This window comes from Vanellus vanellus, assembly GCF_965231255.1.
Source record: "Vanellus vanellus genome assembly, chromosome: 10".
NCBI classification, from domain to species: Eukaryota; Metazoa; Chordata; class Aves; order Charadriiformes; family Charadriidae; genus Vanellus; species Vanellus vanellus.
Window position 1 is genome coordinate 4,707,059 of NC_138915.1, and position 25,320 is coordinate 4,732,378.

General features: G+C 44.6%; 1 protein-coding gene across 1 annotated transcript; it reads left to right on the forward strand.

Moving 5' to 3' along the window:
- Positions 1 to 1,794: 1,794 nt before the first annotated feature.
- IRS4 (insulin receptor substrate 4) lies at positions 1,795 to 25,307 on the forward strand (the record flags this gene model as incomplete). The annotated part of the gene is made up of 2 exons (XM_082488344.1): positions 1,795 to 5,266; positions 22,492 to 25,307. 2 exons carry the CDS (start codon positions 1,795 to 1,797, stop codon positions 22,494 to 22,496), a joined length of 3,477 nt encoding a protein of 1,158 aa, XP_082344470.1. The 3' UTR covers positions 22,497 to 25,307.
- Positions 25,308 to 25,320: the final 13 nt, after the last annotated feature.

Below are 25,320 nucleotides of genomic sequence, written 5' to 3' on the forward strand. Positions count from 1 at the left end.
GAGAAGTATTAAGAAATAATGAGGCATTAACAATCAATATGGCGAGTACAGTATTTGGTGTGCTGGCTTCCAAACTGAGTCACTCGAGACTCCAAAAAAGATCTTTTCCTGCATCTGAGCGGCAGAATGAAAGAAAACAGAGCCTTTTATCCAGAAATTTAACAAGTGGGTGGTGGAAGTCAGTGTAAGGGATGGGCGAGAGTTGTCATCTCAGTAATGAATCACAGGTGAGGCACACAAAGGACGACCTTGAACGCAGATCGGGCCTGTTCTGTTTGGGTGGCGAAGGGAGAGCTCCTCAAGTGACACATGGTCAAAGTCACCGACGCATGCAACGATCTCTGCAGCTGTCTTACGCAAACCCCACTATTTCTGCACTGCCACGGCTCCACACAAATCCCTCGTTCAAACGGGATGTGCCTTTGGGGCCCGTGTCGGTGGGCAGCGCCGGGCGGGAGGGGAGGGGAGCTGCCCCCGGCCTCGGCCGTGGCGGCCTGCAATGGGGTGAGGGCACGGCCGCCGATGGAAGGCCGCCATTCGGACGCTCGGTGACCGGCGGCGGGACCGATCGCCGAATTCACGGAAAAAGCGCGGTGGAGGTAGGGCAAGGGCCCGGAGGGGATCCCCATCCCTCCAATGGCGGAGCGGCCGGGCCGGCGTGGGGGGGGGAAGGGGGGGGAATCCCGCGGCCCCACAGGGCCCCTCCGCTCGTCATATTGTCACCTAAGGCTCAGGGATGGTATCACCGGCCCCGCAGAGGTGACGCGAGTCGCTCACGTGCCCAGCCCGAGGCTGGCCGCCGCCGGGCCGGCAACAACCGCCACAACGGTCACATGACACCCGCCCCCAACGGCCGCTCGCGCGCTGACGGGTTGTTTACTCCTTCCGCCGCGCGCGCGCTCCCGCTTAGCCCGCTCGCTCGCTCTCCCTCCCTCCCTGCGCCCCACCGCCACCGCCTCGCGCGCCCGGTAAACCCCGCCCACCCCCACCGCCGGCCAATCGGTTCCTCCCAACAGGAGCTGGGCGAAAGCAACGTCAGTCGGTAAGCTCTCAGTGGACGGGACGTTGCCACTGATTGGCCACCGGGCCCGTCTCCCCAAGGCCCCGCCTTCCGTTTTACTCGCGCCGCCGAACACACACCGTCCCCCGCCCCCCGCCTCCCCCCTCCCTCGCTGTGTGTGAGGCGCGGATTGGCTAACGCCCCGGCCGCTCACCCCTCCCCGCCAGTCCGCGCCGGCCCCGCCTCTTTCCCCACTCGCCCCTCTCCAGCACAGGAAACACCCCGCCAGATTGCGGCCAGCCCGGGACCGCCGCCGCTTTCCATTGGCCCACTGCGCTGCCCATCCGCCGGCGCCGCACCTCCCCCGACCAGCGCGCGGCGAGGCCCACCTCCCCACTACCTGATTGGCTCGCTGCGGACGGACCGCCGTTCTCTATTGGCTCACCCCCCCCCGCCACTCCGGCCGGCCGCTCGGCTGGCTCCCCGCTGCCCCCACCCGTAGCCCGGGCGGCTCCGCCCGCCGCCGGCCGGGGCCCCGCCCCCGCCTCCCTCCCTCCCGCCCCTCCGCGGGGTCACGTGATGTTTTCGCCGTGGTGCCGCCGCCGCCGCCGCTGCCTGCGTGAGTGCGAGTAGCCGGCGGGAGGGCGCGGGCGGGGGGCGGCGGGAGGGCGCGCAGGCAGGCACCGCCCGCTCCCCATGCGCGGCCCGCTCCCCCTCTGAGGGCGGATTCCCGCTGCCCGCTCACCCCCCCGGTACCCCTTCGGCGGCGCTCCGGACCCTCCCTGGCCCCTAAGATGGCGAGTGGGATGAATGGCCCGGGCGGCGGCGGCGGCGCGGCGGCCGGTGAGGAGGAGCCGGTCGCCCGCCACACGGGAGGTGGAGCCCTGCCTCAGCAGGAGCCCGGCGTGCCGGCGGGCGAGGGGGAGCCGGCGGCGGGCGAGGGCGGCCGCTGCCCGTCCCCTCAGCCCCACCACCTGCTGCTGCTGCTGCGGCGATCGCCCAGCGCCTCCCTCTGCCCGGCGCCGGAGGCCGCCCCCGCGGCGGGCCGAGCCGTGGGCCGAGGCGGGCAGCCCCCCCCGGCGGGCCGCGGCCTCCCCCCGCCCTCCGCCGCCGGGGAGGACGTGAGGAAGTGCGGGTACCTGCGGAAGCAGAAGCACGGGCACAAGCGGTACTTCGTCCTGCGGGCCGAGAGCCACCTGGCTCCCGCCCGGCTGGAGTACTACGACAGCGAGAAGAAGTTCAAGAGCAGCTTGAGGGCGGCGGGGGCCGGCGGGGCGGCCTCCCTCTGCTGCCCCCCGCCCAAGCGGGTCATCCCCCTCTACCAGTGCTTCACCGTCAGCCGGCGGGCGGACGCCAAGCACAAGCACATCATCGCCTTGTACACCAAGGACGAGTACTTCGCCATGCTGGCGGAGAACGAGGCCGAGCAGGAGGCCTGGTACCAGGCCATCAGCGAGCTCATGAGCCAGAGCAAGAGGGGCTTCCTGGAGCAGGAGGACCATGCCGATCAGCAGGTGGACGAGGATGACGAGCACTACGGGGCTGCCCTGAGGCCCGGCACCGTCTTCAAGGAGGTGTGGCAGGTCAACGTTAAGCCCAAAGGGCTGGGGCAAACAAAAAACCTTACTGGAGTGTATAGGTTGTGCCTCTCCAGCAAGGCCATCCACCTCGTCAAGCTCAACTCGGAGGTGCCCTCTGTCCACTTGCAGCTAATGAATATTCGCCGCTGCGGACACTCGGAGAACTTCTTCTTCATCGAAGTGGGCAGATCTGCGTCCATCGGACCTGGAGAACTCTGGATGCAAGTGGATGATTCTGTGGTCGCCCAGAATATGCACGAGACTTTTCTGGAGACCATGAAAGCTCTAAAGGCCTTTGCAGAGTTCAGGCCCCGAAGCAAGAGCCAGTCTTCTGGTGGTGGTAGTGGTACCAATCCTATCTCCTTCATCACCACTAGGAGGCACTTGGGCAACCTGCCCCCTAGCCAGACAGGCTTGCAGAGAAGATCTAGAACTGAGAGCGTTGCAGGAGGGACTCCTCCTACCACCAAAAGCAGCAACTCCTATCGCTTCAGAACATCCAGCGAAGGAGAAGGAACCATGACTAGACCTTTCAGGTCAGTGACTGGGAGTCTGATCCACCTGAATACTGCGAGGATGAATTTGGGCCGGCAAGAAGGAAGTGGAAGGTATGTGAGAGCCGCTTTCAGCTCGTCTTACCACACCAGGTCTGCTTCGCTGCCCGTTTCTCATTTTCCCTCCACTACAAGTCCCATCAGTGTTTCTTCCAGTAGTGGCCATGGGTCTGCTTCAGACATGTTGACCAGGCCTTCTAGCTCATCCGTTTGTGGTTCCCCAAGCGATGGGGGATTTATCTCTTCTGATGAATATGGCTCCAGCCCTGGAGACTTCAGGTACTTTCGGGTCCGGAGTAATACACCGGATTCCCTGGGAAACACACCGCCTATCAGAGAGGAGAATTGTCTGAGTGAGTACATGTCCATGAGCAAGCAGGCAGATGATAGCTCAAGAGATGATTATATGGAGGCTGAAAAGTGTCTCAGGAAAAGAACTTACTCTCTAACAAAACCAACTTCTGTAGCAGTGCAGCAGAAGACAACACAAACTACAGCTTCGTTAGATGAAGATTCTAATCATGGACGATTACTTTACTCTGAAACACCAAAATTGAAAGATAACCATGATTTGGACTACAGTGACGCCAGTCTTGATTCTGTATGTAACCAAAGCAGGAGTAAAGCCAGGGATGATGGGTACATGCCAATGATGCCAGGAGTCGCGTCTTCTCTATCCAGCAACAGTGATTATTTGCCAATGACTCCTAAAAGTATGTCTGTTCCAAAACAGATTAACAATTCATGGTCACCCTCTCAGGTTGACTCCAGAGGATATATGATGATGTTCCCAAAGGCTAGCTCTTCACCAGTACGAAGTCCTTTAACTGGATTTGTTTCTAAAGGGAGTAATGAGAAGATCATGAACAATGAGTATATGGATATGTCACCTGGTAATTCTGCTCCAAAGCACCCTGGTGATTCGAATTATATTCACACCGCTTCTGTTTCCAAAGGTTTCAGTTCGTATTTTTCTTTGCCCCGAAGCTTTAAGGCATTATCAGGACAAAACGGTGACCACAGTGAATATGTTCCAATGTCTTCACCTGGAAAACTCTTGTATGGTGGACCAGAAAATGTAAAAGGTGTTAACAGCGAGGCTCTGGCTAACGGCATCTCTAAATTGCCAGTGGTGAAAGATTCAGAGGAAGCACTTGTGCAGAACAGGGCTGCTAGGCCCACCAGACTCCCCCTAGGTACACGAGGGAGTAACACTATCCCAAGGATGTATGATCGTACAGTTCCACCTGAGCCAGTGAGTCCCGGTGAATATATAAATATTGATTTTAATGAAAAGGCGAGTAATACACCATATTCCTTATCTGCAGAAGGATCGCCATCATCTCTAGGCTCGAGTAGTGACCACAGACAGTCCCCGCTTTCTGATTATATGAGCGTTGACTTGGATGTACAGTCACCGAAAGCAGCGAAGGACCTGTCCAACTCTCTAACAGATATTTCAATTTATGCAAGTTCCAGTATTCCTAGAAACCAACCAAATCCTGACTACGCTAGGCTTTCCTTTGGTACTGCTTGTGTTAGCACTGCAAATAACAGGACTGATGACTACACGGAGATGACATTCAACATGGCAGCAACACCACCTCGGCCATTTGCTGCCGAGTCCGACGACGGTGTAAAGATTGATAGCCCTTCTTCCATAGTTAATAGACTGTGCATTGTTGATCGGTATGCTGGTAGCAGTAGCTTCTCTGTTCCTGGCTCTCAACCTCCTATGGGACCGAAAGTGATTCGAGCCGATCCTCAAGGCAGGAGGAGACACAGTTCTGAAACATTCTCTTCTGCTGGGACTGTGACGACTTCCTCCTCCTTCTTTACTGATAGTAGCAAAAGACACAGCTCTGCCTCATTTGACAATGTTTGGTTGAAACCAGATGAAAACATTTCTGATGGTCAGGAAAGCAAAATGTCCAGGGATACCTCAACTGGATTTCAGAATGGCTTAAACTACATTGCTCTGAATTTACGCGATGATCCTATAAGCTGTGAGGCAAGTACAACAGCGCCAACTTGCCATCTCCAAAATGGTACTTCAGGTTTGGACAGTGGAGCTTACGTAAGCATAGATTTCAGCAGATCCGATGGTCTGAAGTGTAACGCTGCGAGAAAAGGTTTGTAACTTTAAAAGCCCTTTCCTTACGTGCTTGCTTAACTGTAGGAATTAGATTCTCTACTTAATACTGAAATGTGGTCCCCAGAGTGTTTTTTATAACCTTCTGTGTTATCCTAGTACAACCAGTCTCGGCGTAGAGCAGCATCCTCACCGCCACACAGAGCCGAAAGGGGACATGGTCCTTGGCCTAAAGGATTTATGTGACTCTTCTAGGCAGTTAGAGGTGTTATCAAACTGTCATCTGCCTTAGTTTTTTATAAAAGAATTTTGCTAGTATAAACATTAGACATATTTCATATTGTAAATTCTTGTCCTAAGGTTATGGTAGCTCTTTTTTTTTCCTTCACTTTTGTTTTCCTCCTCTTCCCTTAACTAGATGACTTTTCACTTTTTTTTTTTTTTTTTGTGTGAACTTGATATTTTGTAATATGTGTCATGGATAGGGAAAGCTGAAAATGGCTAAATAGGGTTTAGGCATCAAAATTTGGGGCTTAGATCTCTTTCTTTCAACAAATATAGGGGAAATGCATGTTTTAGGGTTTGGTTTTGTTTTTTTTTTTAATGTGCAAATTTGCCTGCATTTATTTAGTTGAATCTTACATAAACAAAACTCAGTTTTTTCCCTTGAAGGTTTGGTGTGCTCCTTTTGAGCTCTGGTCTCCAAAGTATCCTTGTATCCTGCAGAGGAGCCATCTCCTGGTGGCTGACTAGGGTTGGTGGGGGGCTCCTGCGGTCCATGCCCTCCACCTTCACCATCTTCTAGTAGTGTCCGAGAGCTTAGCCGAGCCGTAACCCTGCTGTACAGAGGGATTTGCCTTTTGCGTAGCAGGTGAGGAATGTCTGGAATAGAGGAAGAGCAGGCTCTGAGGGGTGTCTTCCAGGTCTGAAACTTCAGAGAGAAGGCTGCTAGCTTTCAAGTGATCAGTGGTGTGACCCAACTTAAGGTAACGCAGTTTGAGGTGTGCATAAAAAATAAGGATGTTGGGGGTGGGGAGGAAGAATATGGGAAAGAGGAGGGATGCTCCTATTCATATGATAAACTCTTTGCTCTCATGGTGGGAGCAAAAACCAGTAATTAGCTGTTGGTGGTATTGTGCGTGTCCACTGACTGAACAGCAGTGTTTGTGCACGCGCTGCGCTGTGACTTTGGAAGTATAATCCTTGTTTTGGTGTTAGTGACCCACTGAACTCCTTACAGTAATTCACCCACCCAGATAACAAACCGTACGTGTTGGAACTGATGTTTTCCTCTCTTTGCAAATGTATGCGTAGTCAATAATTGATGAGGACTAAGAGGAAATATTTAATCGCTGTTGGACATTGATATTTGTCTACTTCTCTGTCAACAGAAAAAGCAGTAAAGGGGCAGGCTACTGCTGGCTTTTATATTTTTAATTGCAATCTTAAACACTGAAATGATAGTTGTGTATTTTTTTTTTTTTTTTCTAGTTTCACTTTAAAACTAAGCTTCTAAAGGCAGAAGGTATTGCAGGAGCTTAAAATTTTGTAGCCTTTAATAGTGGAAGGTATAAGCCTGACTCAGCTCGCATGCCATTCGAAGTCTGGCAGCACTGCTTGGGGCTGCTCAGAAATGTGTGGTTTGCCTCAGTGGTTTTTTTTCCTCTGCGTTGTTTTGTTGGTTGGAATCAAATTTAGAAGACGTTGAAAGTTGCCAGTCCAAGAAGTGCTTTCTTCCAAAGTTAGTCTTTCAGCACTTCAAAGATTTGTCTGCTAATTCAAAGGCACACTGATTGCTGGAGCTGATTTGTGTGTTGTTTTTTTTTTTTTTTTCTCGTTTTTTTTTTTTTTATTTAAAGCACCCCCAAAGATAGCAGAATTCCTACTTGATCTTATTCTCCTCATATGACTAAAATCTGTGTTATAAAGTAGAACTTCTTACAAAATTGAGAGGGGGGAAAAAAAAGGAGAGATGATATTCTTGCAGCTGTACTGTAGATATTACATTTAAAAATATTTTTCAAGAGATAATGTGTTTAGAAACTGTACTTATGTTAAACGTTTTGTTTACTGCTGCTGCAGCAAAATATCTACAGCCCTGTGCTTGGGGCTTTTCCCTTGCCTGTTACAAGTTGCGGAGGGGCCAGAGACTTCCAGCTGCTGTTTTTTTGCTGTGAATTGAAGCTTTCTGGAAATGAAACCTGCATTAAAATGAAGTGAAAGAAACTCTGTGCATAAAAACGTAGGCATTGGCAGGAAATTAAGCATGAGAATAGCAAGAGCTTAGGTTGGTGGCTTTTTTCTAGTCCTAAAAAGAAAAAAAAAAAAATTATAAACCACTGCTCCAAAACAAGGCGTAACAGTTTTCTATAAAGACAGCATAAAATATTTCTGGTATATAGTAGGAGGGCAGGTGGGGTGTGGGCATTGTTCACTTGTAGGTGGTTTGTGGAGGGGCGAAGAGATTTTGGAATAGTCCAGGCTAAAAGTAGCTTGCCAAATTTGAGTACAGTGTTGTAAATTGGTGGTGTACATTTCTTAGTAAGGACTTAAAATTCTAGTTTATGAAGATACCAGTTTTCCTTTGCATACTGAATTGTTTCTCTGAGCTATAGCAAGCATAATTTTAGAAGTCTGTTTTCAGCTTATCAATTTCTACTGCCATAAAGCTTTTATTTTAATATTTAAAAAGTTTTTCTGTAATCCAGAAAAACACTTTCACATTCTATTGTGAGTAGTGAAAATAAAGCTTCACTCTTAAACCTGGAGAGGTGTAGTGTGCCTGTGTGTAAGTGATATTTTTAATACTTTCGGAGACTTTTGGCAGAACTGAGTGCTGTCTTTTCTTTCCTTCTACATCCCACTCTTTTGGTCTCTTTGCCTGAAAAATGTTCTGTGGTTAAATCCATTCTTAAGGAAAATATTTAGCAGTTGCATTTACCCTTTACTTTCTAGAAAGGAGCTATTCCACATTTATTAAATTCAGTCAGGTAGAGAACTTTATCTCTTCTCCCTAAACTGCAGTTTTACTGGAAGGAAAACACTTCCCAACTTCGGATTGTTTGCTTTTTGTTTTGTTTTGGTTTTGTTTGCTTAAGGGGAATATTGTGTTCTGTGAGTCAGCTGCAGTTCTCCTGGCTGTGGAGGGGGATAGAGTGATTTCCAATGCATCACTGCCCCCTCATTGTAATTCCCAAACTACTACTGCTTCAGGTTCACTGATGGGAATCAAACGTGTTTTCTTTTTCCTCCCTTCTCCATTCATGACATAGATGGAGGAGGGGAAGGGCGCTGACTTGAACTGGTAAATAGGCCTGACTTGTTAGTAAACTATTTTAGGTTTAGGCAAAATTAAGCTCAGGTTTTATGTCGATAATGATGATGATAGAAAGAATACAAGGTTCTGATTTTTTTTTTTTTTAATGCCTGAAGTTTAAAGAGGTCATTAGCAAAACAGTTTCATCACGAAATTGTTACACAATATTGAAGCAAGCGGTTTGCAGTTTTGATTACATGAATCTGAGTCATGAAATTTTGTGCTAGGAGTACAGAACACTAAAGCTACTTCAAACAGGGCTTAGCTAATGTATACCTTGTTATTGGACCTTGTAGAAACTGAGGAGGATAATGAGAATGGGGTGGTAATAAACTGCATAATGGGTCCTGTATAATACAAGTTTCTTCAGAGTTAATTAGAAATATTAAACCTGCAAAGATACCCCAAAAACAAAACAGACTGTTCAGAGTAGATGTAATGTTCAGCTTAATATCAACCCACCTATTTTACACCCACTCTTTAATCTTATCTCTACCTGACATTCTAACAGTACTCTAAGATATTATTTCAGAAGTTCTCTAAAGTGCAGGATTATAATTTAAATGTTCTTCACCTTTTTAATCTCCCCTGTGCTTGCCTGGGCGAGAGTGTTGTGCACACTTTGGGGGAGCGGAGAGGAAGGAAAGCAAGTACAGCTGTGAAGCAAAACTTGCGCTCCAAATTGTCCAGATCCTTTATGGAAACTTGCATATTTCAAATGCAAAATCCTGAAGAATATAATGAACAATATACACTTTTGAGAAATTCAGAAGCTGGAAGTTTTGGCTATTAATAATATAGTAAATTACAGTTTACAGGATACCAGGCAAATAACTGCCCCTTTTGGGTTTCAGACTAGTGGTTTTAAAAGTTTGCTTCAAACTGAGGCTCTTTTGTAGTGGCAGAATACTTAAGGCACAGGCCAATTTAAAAATAACTTGAAGAACCCTACTGAAGCGCATCTGAACACTGCTGTGTGTCCTACATCTTTGAAGTGATGCTGGGGTAATAATTCTTTAAAATGGTTTGGTTTTTTGTTTTTGTTTTTTTTTTTAATCTTGCTGTAACAGATGCCACTTTAACAGTCTTGAGTGACTTACAGCTTAAAAATACCCAGGGTAACTTTCTCAAGTAGTGTATGAGCTGCTGAAGGCAGAACAGATTTTTGCTGTGCAGCGTGGGAGTGAGCTAATTATGACATATTTGACCAAGAATCAGTTGGGTTTTACTTGTGCTTGGGTGAGAAAAACAAGCAAGAATGTTCCCCTGCCACTGAGAGAGAACGCTTACTTGTAGTCAGTGTTGAAATACTTTTGGAAATCAGCTTTCCAGACCCTAAGTCCATAGTATCAGCTGATGGTCATACGTATCGCTTTTGGAAGTCTACAATTTCCTGCTCCTAGCTGTCTGGTAGGTGGAAGCACCGCTGCGGGATGCGGGGCATTCGGGGAGTAATCCGGTACCAATTCAAACTTTTCTAAAAAACTTTTGGTGGAATCTTAAATACATTATTTTAGTTTTTCCTCTAAAACATCACATTCTCCCCTCCTCCCTTGATGTCTGAGGGCCCCTTGTTCCCTGTCGCTTGGGGTGGCAGGTGGGAGTTGCAGAAGGTGCGGGCGCTTGCCCAGTCCTTCCAGTGGCTGTATTCCAGCCCAGGAGTACTGGAGTGGTTTGTCACTAGGTATTTCTTAGGGGCTTTTTGTATGTCCAGTGGCATGTTAGCAGTAGGTAGAGCGTGGGCTTGTTTTTTTTCTGTGCATGTGCTCGATTTTTTTATGAAAGGATCTTTAATATTGATTGCTGGGGGGAGGGTTTATGCCTTGAGGTTTTGGATGCTACTAAAAAGAGCTTATAGTACTGTGTTGTACCTTGGTGCCTGTTTGTGTGCTCAGTTTGTGGATCTGTGGTGCTCCCAAAAAACATGCTGAATAGTGTCCAGTATGTTGATTGCCCTAACAAGTTTGTTTTGCTGATCCGAAGCGGGGAAACAAACTCTACAATTTTATTTTAAGTAGTGTTGTGATCAAATGTGGCATTCTTCAACTCAAAGGAAAATGGAGTGATAAAACTGAAAGGCAGGTGAGAGTCAAGAGTTCTGGGGCCTGGAGGTGTATTATTACTGCTGTTTTGTCCTAAAAACATAGCATTATCTTATGACTCATCCTTAAATGGTATGTAATGACTTGGCTGGAGAGCTGTCCTATGGTCCACCCTGCGAATTTGCTGTTTGACTTTTTTTCATGTTGAACTTTTGGATATTAAAAACAATCCAATGATCAAGTTGCACTGTTTTCTTACAGGTTAAAGCAATGACTGGGGGAAAAGGAAAAAGGATGTTCTCATTTTAATCAAGCCCTGCATCTCCGTAAAGGTCACTCGGCTTAGGGACGGTTACGATTTAGTTGCGAACCTTGATCAATAGGGATTTGTGACATACTTGAGGGCAGTGGGAAGACAAAGGTAAATTAGCCTGACTCATCAAAGGCATTTCAGAGGTGTTGCTGAGTATCTTATCTAAATGATCTGGAAGTGTTTGGATTTGTGGAGATTTTGCTTCAGGTGTAGCATTACCCCAAGAGCAGCAGTGTAGTAGACTGTTGGCAAGAATTTTCTGCCCTGGTTAAGTCATGAGCTGTATCTTAAGGGGCAAAGGTTGCTTATTTCAAAACATTATTTTTCTGTGAATTTAACTATGTGGCTGGTTGCTACCAATTCAGACGGGGGGTGTGTGTGTGTATACCTGTGTGTTGTGTGCCAGTGATTTGTGAGTTAAGTGTAAGGTCTAATCTTTTTTAATCTTCTGAGAAGAAAGGGTCTTGGAAAGAGATGGCTTATACTAAAATTAATAGAGTTAAGATTGGGCTATAATTCTGAGGTGATGATACAATTTAATGTGACTCAAGAAAATTGAAAACTTTTAAATTGCTAGTAAAAGATGAATAGTGTTTGTGTTCACTCTATAGTATATGTATATTATGAACTTGTATAAATATCCAATTGAATTATTATTTAGGGCATAAAATAGGGAAGAGTAGTATTTCCTTTTTTGCTAGGGCATGAAAGGCTCATAAACGTGCTACCGATGTGGAGAAAGGTTTCCCTTTTAGTAGAACAGGATTTTTGTGGAATGACTAAGGATATCAAAATGTTTTCTTCTTTTTCTGAAAATCATGGGGAATAGCGCCAAAAGGTGTGCAAGAAACCTGGTGAAATTTGCTTCTAAGTTTGAGGCACTAATGAATGATACCCTTCTTCCACAGGGAAGAGTGCAATTCTGTTCCCATGCTCATGCCAAGCCAGCTTGCTTTATGGTTTGTGGCTCTTGCTGAAGAGCTGAATTTGCAGTATAACTTTTTTTGATGCTGGATAGCCTGAGCCTGGGGGGATTTTTGGGAACTAGTGCTTCTTTGCACACAGATCTCTGAGGCTACCAGGAGCTTGGAGAGTTCTTAGTGACAGTGAAGCAGATGCATCATTAGGTATCTGAGAACTTATTGCACACTGGACCAAGAAAAGTTATTCATGTGAGCCATGGGATACCTTATTTGTATGAAAACTCTGTTTAAGCTATTGACAGGCATTGGCATTTCTGTGACTTTTGCCGCAGCTTATCGACAATTGAGCTAAAATGGCCAAGACAAACCAGCAAATGGTACTGAAAGGCTGCTCCTCGGTTACTTAGATCAGAGCCTGTTTGTGGGTGGGTTGGCCAAGGGCTTTCTTCAGCACAAGTTGGATGCAGGTAAAACTTCCATCAATACAAATGAAGGAACACGCTTTAAGTCTAAACCAATAAAGTTTCTTAAGTCTAAACCAATATGGGTTAAGGGGCCAAAAGGATACTGTTTGCTGTATGGATTTTTTTTCTTATTAGTCTGCTAGAAAATATTGCAAGCTGTTTGGGTTTTCAGTAGTAACATCTACTGTTGAGTTCAGACTTCCAGAATGTTTGTTTTTTGTTATGTGAGACACTTTGGGAGGTATTTGCCATCTATGTTTAACTCTGTGGTGTTCTTGGGGGGGTGGGGTGGGGGTGTGTTTTGTTTGTTTCTGGGATAAGATGTTTTTAAATTGGAGATTGTGGTGAACAGGAAATCAGTTAGAAATGAGTTGAAAAAATGAACAGATTTGATCTTGCGATCATTCAGACGACATTACGACCGTGAGCCTGTTAACGAAAGCTTGTTGCTGCAGACATGATCTCTACTTGTTGCAGAACCTGAGCAGGTAGGCAGGACGGAGGGCCCCTGTACCATGCCGCAAATGTAAATGTGTTGGTCCCCGTCCTAAGGAGCTTACAATTTACAAGATGAAACTGAAGAGATGGATGAAACTTAATGTGCTGGGGTGGAGAGTACGATAAAGATCAAGGCTGCTGCCATTGGCAGAGTGGAGATAAGAGTCAGCTTCGCAGAGAGATAAAAGGCTCCTGAGTGAGGTTGCGGGAGAGGAAGCTCGTAGAGGCACTTGGAAGGGTATGCACGCGGCAGGGAGCAATGGAAGGTAGCGAGCTATAAATACAGTGGTTGTAATGGTTTAAATGACTTGAAAAGAATGAGGTAAATGTCAGAACACTGGCCAGGATATTAATCTTCGTAAGAGGAATGTGGGCCAACATGTATCTCCGAGTTAGGAGCATGTCCCAATGTTTACTTCTCCCTTTTAGATGTGGAATGTGATAACTTTTTCCCCTCTTTTTTTTTTTTTTTTTTTTTTTTTTTTTTTTTTTCCTTTTTCCTTTCTGTAAGCTTGTTTTCCTGCAGCCATGTGACTGATAGATTTGGTGCAAGCAGGGGTGCAGGAACATGTACCAGAGCACAGGATCACCCTGTGCAGCATCCCTAGGCGGTTAATGTCCCATGAACCTGCATCCTCTCTTCTTTGTGAGACTTTGCTCCAGAAGCGACGAGGCTTATGGACTTGCCTTGGCATTTCTATGCGTTCCTTCTTGTTTTTGCAGGGGCTTTTTAGGTGTCATCTTTGGGATTCAGGCAATGTTCTGGCGTTGCGGAGGAGGCAGCAGCGTGGCTTGGGAGATACAGTCACCTCTAGGGTTTGTAACCAGTGTGTCGGACCATTGGGAGTCCAGCTCCGAACAGGGAGGTCGCGATGGCACCTGCCTGTCGCTGCTGCGGTGCTTTCGGCTGCGGAAGCTGGAGTGCAAAATGGTAGTTTTGACAGGAGAAAGTTGTTTATTTCTGTGTCGGTTGATCAGGTTGAACAGACACTGTAGCGGTTGCGGGTTAGTCTGGAAGTAGTGGCAGCAGCCAGGCTTGGCTCACTGTTGAGGGTGTAAGTGATGCAAATATTAACGTTGACATGTTCCACAAGGTAAACACTAAACAAGAGTTGCACACTGTTGATTGAAACTTGTCTGTCTGTAGACATGGTTTAGCTCTGTCCTCTGTCCTGAGCTGCTCCTGGCAGCTGGAGGTCCTGTCCTTGGCTCTTGTGAATGTGCTGTGCTTTGAGAAGACCTCGCTTCGCACTTGCAGTGCAGGCTGAGCCTGCGTAAGCCAGGGTTTCGGGACCCAAATGTTAATGCATGCTCAACAAAGTGATAATTAAAAGATGTAAAAAATTGATGCGTGTCACTGCTGTGTGTGGTAGCAGATGGTGGCTGATAATAAATAAAAAAAATCTTTGCTATTTTATTTTTGTGCAGGCACGCACGGGCAAAAGCTATGGCTGAGGAGGGGGTAACTGTTTGGGTATGTGGCCATGTAGTAACTTTCTGCCTTTGACAGTCATTTATGGCAAAAGAGGTGAAAGAAAAAGGTAGTGCTGAATGCATTCAAATGTGGATGGCTAAAATGGTTGGGAAGAGCAAAGGGATTAATTAGAACAGGTGAAACTTTCTGTAGAAAGGAAATATCAGGGAAGGTGATTTGAAGGGTGGGGAGCTGTTTCATTAGTCCTGAGTGACACTGTCCTTTCTCTTAGTTGTGTTTATAATAGTTTTGCTCACTCAAACTGCAGAGGAAGAGCAGGGCAGGCATATGTGGTACTTCCCCACAAATGTACACCCGGCCTCTGAATTCTTAATTTTTTTTATTTCAGCTTGAGGGATTTCCTGAGCCTGATGTAGTTTGTCTGTTTTATAATCCTTTATGGATCTTTAATCCAAGTACTTTTCCAGTCTCTCTTTGATCCTGTGTGAACTCCTCATGTCCCCAGCTGCCTGCGGTCAGTCCGTACACGCTGTGTGCGGACCTCTCTCTATTTTGGACCCTGCTCCGCACCAGCTTTGTTTGGCAGCCCCTAGTTTGTGTATTGGAAGAGATAACGAATGCTATCTTTTCTCTCCATGCCACTTCGGATTGTGTAGATGCTGTGTCCCCCTCTGCCATACACTTAGCCAGGGTGCTGTCAGCAGCTTCCTGTACTGCACACAGCAGGGACAATGTGGTGCAATATTTATTATTTTAATTTCCTGATACATCCTAGTACTTCTCTGCAGGCTGAAGGTCCGTGTTACCTGGCTGTTCCTCACTGGGAAGCTGTTTTGCACGTTTCATGAGTTTTTCTGCACTCCTCAGAAACTCCTCCAGTTATTCCAAGCCCTTTTTGAATGAGGACACCAGTGCCATGCGTGCCGTTCAGTGCCAGTGTTTGACCTGCCTGTTTTCTTTCCAATTCACTTCCTAACAGTTCTTAACATCCAGTCTGGGGCAAGAGCAGAGGCAGGAAATATATTCAATATATTCCTCCCTATTGGCACTTCTGGGCTCCTGACCTTTGTCACGAGAGCAGAGTGAACTGTAGCAGGTGGGATTGTCAGAAGCCACACAAACAAGATTATTTTCTTTTTTTTTGGCTAAAATTTACCTATGATTTTTACAGTTTAGAGGTCAGCTGTAATAGCTTACACACTTGCCATGAGAGTGCTTTTGAAAAAACAGAACTTTTTTTTTCATTCTTCTGCAAAATGAAAAGTTGAAGTTTTGAACTTCTATGTGCTTTTAAGTGGAGAAAAATTAATTTTTTAGTATTGGCTTGCTATATTGTAATTGAAGTTTAGTTTAAAAAAAAAAACCCACACAAACAAACAACAAAACAACCAACCAGAAAAACCAACCCCCAAAACCCCCAACAACTTCTTGTCAAGCTGTCTGCTGCAATTTGAGTTGATCTTAGGGCCCTGCCAAAACTGTGTGCAGGTTTCCTAGTTCTAGGAATAGTATCAGTAAAAGAGATGAAATTAGGGAGTGTGCATGAGGCCTTCCTAGAAACAACACTGCTGTTTATTAAAACAGAAAAAGAAGCCACTGTTGCAAAAGATAAGGCGTTTTGGCGAAGTGAATAAAAATGATCTTAAAGCATGGGAGAGTTTTTTTAGCTGATGAAATTGCGAAGCACTAAGAATAGCAGAATTAACAATTGTGGATAAAGATTATTTGTAAGAGTAACTGTCTTCTACATTTTAGAAATAAAAGCTTGAGGAGGAATCTAATTTACTGGGGGGTGTTGTTACCAGTTGCTGTGTTTAAATAGTTTATCCAATGAAAAGTGGGTCATGTAACAGGTTTTTTTTAAACAAATTTTGCTTTTTTTGCTTGTGGAAAGTAAAATTGTAGGTACAAAATATATTCAGTAGCTCAATTTGAGCATCGGTTGTTTGTTGTTATTGAATGAAGAAAGTCCATGGAATATGTGTTTAATGGTAAGCACGTAGTTTAAGACATTTCCCAACTAAGGATGTCTTTTGTGTCAGGGCCACGTTTGGGTTACCCGGGTACAGTAACTGCCTATGCAATCCCCATGGCAAATGTGTCGGTGTCTTTGATTTATATTTGTAGACTTGGGGTCTGCGGGTGCAAATTGAGAAGGAATTCTGCTTTTCTCAAAAACACCACTTGACTCTAGCAGGGTCTAAAGCTATGCTTTACAACTCAAAGAAATAGGACAGTGACACAGGATAGTAACTGTGTATCTGGTAAGAACTGGGGCAAAAAAAATATTTCTCGCTAATTTGTGAAGAATGTGTCTGGGCAAATTACCTCCCTCCCCGTGACCCGCATCCCATGCAGAGGGCTTGAAATGTAATACATGGCAGTGCTCCTGCCCTGTCCCGGTGGGGCCAACAAAATGCTTTTGGACACGCTATGTTGTGTCCTGAGGTTGTGTTGGGATCGGGGGCATTCCTGAACAACAGGAATATTGTGTGGCCATGTGCACGTGAAAGTCTGGGGCTGTTTGGCTGCTTTTGATCTGCGTAAGTCAGATTAATTCCCATTTCCCCCTAACCTGAAGTTCAGGAAATGGAGAACTTCAGTTGTGTTCTCCAGAAAGCATTAGGCTGTCTTAGTCTTTGACATGGAGATTTTAATCATTTAATTATCTTAAATTAATATCTTCTGTAAGCAAAGCTTTTATCCTTTTAGGAATTGGTTGCAGAAAAAGCCTTTCTTGTAAAAACAGGTATTATTTAGGATGGATTTCTTTGCGAGAATTAGGATATGACTGCTATGTTCTTAAAACCTCTTGGTTTGTTTCAAAGTGGCCTGACTTGTATGACCTTAATAATTCAGATGCAGGAAATGAAGTGTAAATTGGATATATTCTCCTCTGATACGTTTTCAAAAGGAACACACTGGGTTTGCAATCCAATGAACTAAGACTAATCTAATCCTCTGCCCCTAATTTTTATAAAACTATACATTACTTTTGCATACAAAACTCACAGAGCACTTTCTCAGTGTGTCCCTTAATTTGAAATAAAACATTTTTGAGCAGTGGCATGCTGCCATCCTATTTTAAATATTTGCCCTCTTAGTTTTTTTTCTGCTCTTGCAATCCTTTTTGTCTGATTGTTTGTTCCTCAGAAAGTTTTGAACAGCTGTGTGTAGTTTTATCATCTGATCCCATCTTACAATGATGAATTTAAATAGAATTGTGTAACAGAGAACATTTTTCACTTTTCTAAGCTTTGCTTATATATTTTGAGAGGTGATCTGTGAAAATGTTTGGATGTTTTCTGGACTCATTTTTTTTTTTATATTGGGTGTTCACAGGAAGTTGAATTCTTATTGTTCTCAATATTCTGAAGCAGTAGAGCTCAATTTTGAATAAACGCTGAAGCTTTTGTGTAGAATCTGTTAACGGAGCTGAAGTTTGAATAAACAGAAAAGCCCAGTGTAGGGTGCTATGAAAACTTAGAATAGTATATTTCTGGGCTGCTTCAAAAGTGCAGAAGTTTTTTTGAGTTAAAGTTTTAACTGATCGTTACAACAAAACAAGCAGCAATTTTTTTTTTTTTTTTGGGGGGGGGGTAGACTGAGCAGATTTTCTTGGAAGAGCTCATGACAATCCAGGAAGGGCAGGGTGTTTACACTGCAAGGGAAAGTTATCTTCAAACTTGTCATGTCTGATCTGGCCACTGAGTTTTATTTGGTGGCATTAATGTTTTGAGAACTCCGAGGGACTGATGGGCTGCTTCGTGAGCATTGTTCCTCTCTGCCCAGCTAGTTCACATCTCATAATTTTGTTTTCCTTTCAGAAGAGTTGTTTCATCCATTTCTCTGACAGCTCCCTTTACTGTTCAGTCAGTAAGTCAAACACATTTCTACGGTGTCCGTAATGAAATCCTAATCTGGTTTTTATTGTTGATCAGCAATTCTCATATTTGTACTATTAATGTAGAAGATTGTTGGCTGATGAATCTTACATTACGAAGACTGAAATAAGATCATCCAGCTTCACAGAAGCTGTGTTGTTTTCTTTGAGCGCTTCATGTCCTCCATTAGTTTGCCTTCACCCACTGGCTAGTCAAAAGATGGAAGAAGATCAGGTGTGGGAGAGAAGGGCCACCGAGGAGCTTAATGTGTGAGTGCTCTTGCAGCCTCACTAACTAAACCCAGGTTACTTCTTAAGGATCCCCATCCCTGGAGGTGTTCCAGGCTGGGTTGGATGGGGCTGTGAGCAACCTGGTCTGGTGGGAGGTGTCCTTGCCCATGGCAGGGGGGTTTGAACTGGATGATCTTTAAGGTCCCTTCCAACCCAAACCATTCTATGATCCTTCTGGCAAGGAACCACAGAGGTGGAAATCCACAAATGGGCTCTAGGTATCAGCAGCACGACAGACATTGGGCTTGTTCTCACTTACATTAAGCCCATTTTACACCTGTTTGACTAATAACTTATCTTGTGGTGTATGTGCATGTGCGGTGCTTTCACACAGCTGGGTACAGGTCCCTCTGTATAAACAAAACTTGTGCTCTGTTGGCATTGAGGCTCCTGCTCGCTCCCTGTGGGCAGCCATAGCACTCGAATGTGAGATGCAGTTTGGCGGGTGGTGCAGCACAGATCTTCTGGGAGGATGTGGTGGGGGAAGCTACGTCAGCTGGAGCTCCTACAGCTTCCTGGTGCAGAAATCAGTATCAGGGCTTGTGACCATGGAACCTGTCTGTGGCTCTGCTGGAGACCCTGCTCACCCCTGGACGCAGACTCCACTGGTTGTGACGTGGGATTTCTTTGGTGCCTGGAGGTTGGTGGTGGGTGACCTGTGGGCCTTTCTGGCTGTGGTCCTGTAGTGAGGAATGGACTCGTGAGTGCCACCCTCACGAATGGTGGTGACTGCACACGCTTTGTGAGAGGGATCTTACATGACCTCAGTCTTTTCTTAAATTTCGAAGGGAATTTTTTTTTTACGGGTCAAGTTTCAAGAGGTTCTTTTTGCCTTTTCTATCTGATAGTGATACATGTGTTCACATACATACATATATCAATTTGTATCTATCTCTATATATGTAAATGCTTGATGATTTATCCCAAAAAAGAGCAGATGACTCAGGGCATCAGCCAGCTGTACTGCTTATTCACAATTCCCACAATTCTGTTTTAGCTTAAAAATGAAGAGGAGACATGCTGAAGTATGGTTTATAGTCGTGGGGAGAGTGGGGACAAATGAATGAGATGTTGTTTAAGAAGCAGGGTTTCAGGAAGGGAGATGCTGCAGGAAAGTCCCGAGTTTGCCTTTATGCTGGTGTAAAACTGTATTTGAGCCAGGACATTCAGGGAATTTGTAAGCTGTAGTGAAGCTTAGTTGAGGATACTTTCCTCTGGTTTCTTATAAATTAATCTGTGTTAGTCTGGGCTCTGATTGGAGTTACCTGGTGAGCTTGCTTTTGAGTTGGTTGTCGTGCTGCCTTCTGAGCTATGCCAGGTTTGTTCAAAGAATCAAAGTCGGGAGGTAAGCAGGTTTTTGGGTGGTTGCTTTTTTTTTTTTTTTTTTTTTTGCTCTTAAGCTCTTCCCCTTCCCCTCTGAGTATCTTAAATGTAATCTGGCATAAGTTTATGAAAGTTTTCAAAAAGTTCTAGGTATAAATACTGAGCTCTGCCACATGGGATTGTCAGATTCAAACAACTGGGCCTTTGCTCTTCAAAACGTTTTGGGGATACGCTTGGGGAGATTAGAATAACTTGTCAAACAGCTTTCAGGTGTGCCTTGTGTGTTAGGCGTGGAGGAAAAATGTCCTGACAAAAGCAGAGACAGTTTTTGAAGTTCCTTTTATGTAAGCTTATAGGTCTACAGCAAGGAAAGGAGGGGGGGATGCTGGTAAATGTTATTTTTTCATGAATAGAAGTTTAATGTAGAAGCTTTAACTGTTTTAATGTTTGAATTGCCTGCATTGCTGAGGTGTGATTCATTGCAAGCTGTGGTGCATATTTTCATCCTTTGGTCCTACAACAAAATAATATTTTTCTAAAGAGGAAAACTATTTCAAAAATAATAGCTTCACTTGGCTTTTGTGAAAACAAAGCCATTGCTAACCACAGCACGCTCTGTGTGTAACAAGCAATAGCTTTCCATAGTGATCTTATGATGTCTGTGAAATAATACCAATGGAGATTGTTGAGTTGTGGGTGTATTTTGGCTGTCCCTTCCGTGAATTGTGGAAAACCAAGTTACTGTATTTTTGAAATCACTACGTATTTGAAAAATGAAACTCAGCAACCCAGACCTTGGTGTGGGTTGTGTAGGGATCAAAGGGAGTTTCCCCTGAAGCCGAAGGACCCCTCTGTACTTCTGCATGACTTCCAGCCCTGCCGTGGCCTTTGCTGCTTCTCTGTCTCTGGAGCTGTGGGCAGCCTTTGCCGAGAGCTGGGGCTGGCAGGGCTGCTTGGTGCAGCTCAGCTGAGCTTGGCTGTTTGTTTCTTTTCTTCCTTTCTTTTTCTTTTGAAGGGACAGTATTTTTAGCTGGGTGGAAATCAGAACTTCTCTAACTTAGGGTGGAGTTAGTGCGTGCATACTGCATGATTGGGTATGTAAGTAAACATACAGGTTTGCATTATTATACATAACGTGCTTGTTCTTCAGATGGTCACACTTTCTTCAGCGTATTTCTGTGGTAGAGGCAGTGAAGCACTATGCTTTCTTTAGCAATGAGATTTATCCAGATTCCTTGTGACCCTGCAGAAAGGCACAGGCAGGATTAAGCTCCGAACCCCCTACTCTCCTTCCCGCGGGCCACGCTGCCATTGCTGTGCTTTGTAATGAAATATTCCCTATATTGCGGTTCTTCTGGAGGGTGCCGAGCTGTCTCAGAGTGGTGAGAGAGCTTGTACTGCATGGCTTCGCGGGGGAAAAAGTAGACTACGTTTCTGTATTTGATGTTTTCTGAAGACTGATCCTTCACGCTAGCTGTTGTTTCTCAATGAGAGCAACCTGCTGTTTCCTTCTTCCCTGTAATGCCAGGAGACGGATCCCGCAGACACGAACCTCAAACTTTGAAGAGAAGGTGACCAAAGGCACCTGATTGGCAGAGGACAGTGCCCTCAGCTTTGGCCAAGAGGACAAAGGTGTTGGGAGAGGACAGTCTGTCAGGACTGGGAGACAGCATAACCCACGATTTGGCTTAGTGCCCCTCCAGACTGAAAATTAGTGTTCACGCTGGCTCTGGGGGTGGAAGGGGTTTTGAAGTGAGCTGAAAAGTCACTTTTCAAACGTTCCTCAATTTGTGTTCACACAGCTGCAGAAACCATTCCTATCCCCTTCAGCTGGTTTTTTCCATGTCAGGAGCCTTTTGAGGCAGTCTCACCTTGCTGTGCCTGCGGTGACGTGCAGAGCTGGCCGCCTGCTTCGAGGTCACCCACTCTCCTATTTCCATTTCTGCCTCATCACTCGCCTGTATCTTCCTGTAATACCAGGTTATATTTTTTTTCCCCTCATTTTACCAAGCACTTTGTATTTCACCTTTCCCAGTGGGTTTGAAGCCCCTGTTTTTTGCTGGCAGCAGTCCTGGTGGCCGTCTGCCATAGCTATGTGCTTTTGTGCCCTGGGTCGCCTTTTAGTGAGATTCTGTTGAAAAAAAGGAAAACTATGCTCCGAGGTGTTTCTTCTTATAACTAAATTAAGCTTTTTTCCTGAAAAGTTGAGAACAGGGCATGTAGCTGTGGTGACTTTGCCGCTCCTTGCTTGGAGCCGGAGTTGCAGGGAGCGTTTGTGTTGCGGTTTTGGACCTGCTGTGGATGGGAGGGTTCGCCACAACCATGATTAGGTCTGGGTGATCAGAACTGCTTCCCATCCATCCTGCGCCACCTGTGCAGTAAGAGCCTCTGCTAGGCGCATCGCCTGGCGCGCTGAGGGGATCGAGATCTCCTTAAATGAAATATTGACAGTGAAATCGGTGCTGGGCAGTTGTAAGCTGTGGTCCTTCCCACGGTGCTGGCTGCTGCCCCAGCTCCTGCCCAGCGGATGCGTGGCAGCGGCCCTTCGGTGTGTGCTTCAGCCTGCTGAGTTCTTCTCGATGGCTCAGGATTTCCAAGCAGGGTATCACCTGGTAGTGCCCCCTCCCTCCGTGAGGGACCTGTGTTCTGCATTTGGCAGCTGTCACTTCTGCAGTGGAGGAGCTTCATGTATTCTCCTCACTAGAAAACATTTTTTTCCAATATAACTTGCATTTAAAATGTCACTGACTTTTTTCTTTTTCCCCCCTCCTTTCTAGACTGACTGTATTGCCATGGAAACCATTGTTGGAAGAGAAGACTTTTCTGCTGGTAACTCCAGAAACTGTGTGGTGCTTTTGGAAGCAAAGCTCAGCTCCAGCCGGCTACTTTCATTTCCACCAGCACAGACATGGACACACATCCTTTCAATTAATTTTTTCATAGACATCAGCTCTCTCTACAGTTGAATTAATTTGAATTGAGATTTTTTTCATAGCTGTGCTTTGGTGATGGAATTTGGTCTTTCATGTCCTATCTATTTGGGAGGCAGTGTGAATGCTAATAGGAGATCCCTGTACGCCCCTTTCTTCCTCCTGTCTCTCCCATTAACTTTTTTTTTTTCTTTAATTTATATTCTGAGAAGTGAAAGCTGGTTTCTGATTATCTGCTTAACATGGGTTTTGCTTCTCTGGTACATTAACAAGTGGTTAGCTTAAAACATGTGTTGTTTAGAAATATTTTGGCAGTTCAGGACTGTTTCAGGTGGAAAGAGGGAGGGAGGGAGGGAGAGGTGCACATTGGTTTGAGGGGTGAACCCGCGGGACTGAACTGCTCAGAGAAGGAGACACCTCTTCTGCCGCCTTTTTTTTTTTTTATGGTTTTGCTTTTATGGTACAAGAGGTATTTCTTGATCATAGGCTAGAATATTTTTAAATCAGATGTCTGTCAGAGCTTAAACTGAATTTTTTTTCTGCTCAGAATTTTGGTATGTACAAAGTAGGATTAATGGGCTGGTTGTCTTGTAGATTGTTTTTGTTCTTACCCTCAAGATACTTGTTTATAAATACAAATTGTGTAAAATGAGGTTTTTGTTCATGCATTCGAATGGAGAAATGCAGAGTCGAATCCAGCATTTGTGACTTCTGCATTATATCTGTCAGCTGTAGCTTTTTAAAGGGAAACCACCCTAATTGATCTTACTTTCAACCAAAGCCCCATTTTTAATTTGGGACTATTTTTGTTCTTTCTTCCTGGCATAATGGGGAAAAAAATAAAATGTTGGCTTGTAAATTGTCTTTATCCCACTTACAGAAATGCGAACAATGACTATTTGACATTTTTAAAATAAGCCCTGATTTTTCTACAATTTAAGTGCTTCACTCTTGTACTGAATTTTTTTGGGGGGTTGAATTGAATTTGGGTTTTTAACACCGCTATGAATTTAAAGAGCGTGACACTAGTCGTTGGTACATGCAATGTATAACAAAAGGCACTGACGATTAATAAAGGGTTTAGAAGTGGTACACAAATCCTCATGCTGTACTGCACCACACAGCTGGTAATCCTCTACTTTGTATATTGTACAACTGATTTGTCAGGCTGCCTCACCTCAAACATACAACCTTTAAATTGCGAGTACAGTTTGTATAACAAATTAGCGTCAACCTTGATTCTTCGGTGACGTACCCAAATCTATTTTTGAGGAGTATTAAAATGTACACATCACTAAAACGTGAAAACTTTTTTGGGGGGTAGACATGGTACCAATCTGTTTACGTAGTGTCTAGTGACAGGAAAAACTGTTGCTACAGGGTTTAAAAGCACAGAGCTGGTTTTGATTCTGGAAGAGAATTTTAAGTTGGTACAGTTCCTTGTTGCTGCTAAACATACACTAATTAAAACTACGACCACTCTTACAGACCATGATACTGTCTTGCCATAAAGATTTTGTTTGGTCTCGTAAATTAATAATGCAATATGTAGACAGCTTTTTATAAAGCTTTAGATTTTTTCTAAGAAATCAAAATTTGGATGAAGATAGTTCTAAACATTTAATGTGAAAGGAAAAGGTTGTTTTGAAGAAATTTGTTACATACTTATTTCATATTAGAACCCTGAGGCTGCCATTGTACAATATACAGCACTGATTTAATAAATGCTGAATAAATAAGTAAATGGGTAACCTCAAGTATAGTGGTACAAATACTAATAGGTACGGCATAATAAATATGCAATCTTTTTGAATCTCTTAGTTTACAGCAACTAATTTATTCAGTATTGTGCTGGAAGAACATTTTCAGATGATGTAAAACATATCACTATATATACTACCTTCCAGCTACCCGTTTATGCTGCTGTATAGTACAAAAATACCAATGATAGAACAATGTTTGTCCTGTAAATTTAATTTGATATTGGACAGTTATTGTCTGTACAAACTAAAACATATATGGTTGAAACTGTTCATTATATTTGCTATTTCTGCTTCACAGATCTGTTTTAAAGTTGAGCTGATTGATCTGGCTTTGTCTTCCATTGTAAATATTGTTATGTTGTTTTCTTTGTAAAACACATCGCGTTTGCGGTTTTGGGAGACTGGCTTGAAGCTCTGTATAGTGTTTATATTTATCTGACTTGGCTTTCCATAGAGCTACTTGCAGTAAATACGTGTTCATGTAGCTCTGTGTCTGGGTTTTATTTTTAAACAAGCTTTTGGGTATTTTTTCTGTCAGAAGTGCATTTCCTCCTCCTGCGGCTGCTTTCTTCTTAAAGTGGTTTTGTCACCCTATATCCCTGAAGATTTGGAGAAGCTTTTAGCATATTTCAGGGGGGTGAGTCCCAGCCTGTACAATTTTCTCTGCCACTTAGCGTAAAAGGTAACACTCAGCAAAACACCCAGAAGTTGTCTTTGTCAGAGATTGATAGTGCTGGTAAACAACTGAGTTTCTGAATGAAAAAAAAAAAAAAAATCAATGCCTCATACTTTCTTTTTCTGCTTTAAATGCAGAAGACTGTGGTAACTTCTTGTTCATAACTTTTTCCATGACTGGGTATAGAAGGTTCATGATCAAAAAGTACTAGTCCTGGAAGGAATCTTTAGCAGTGTA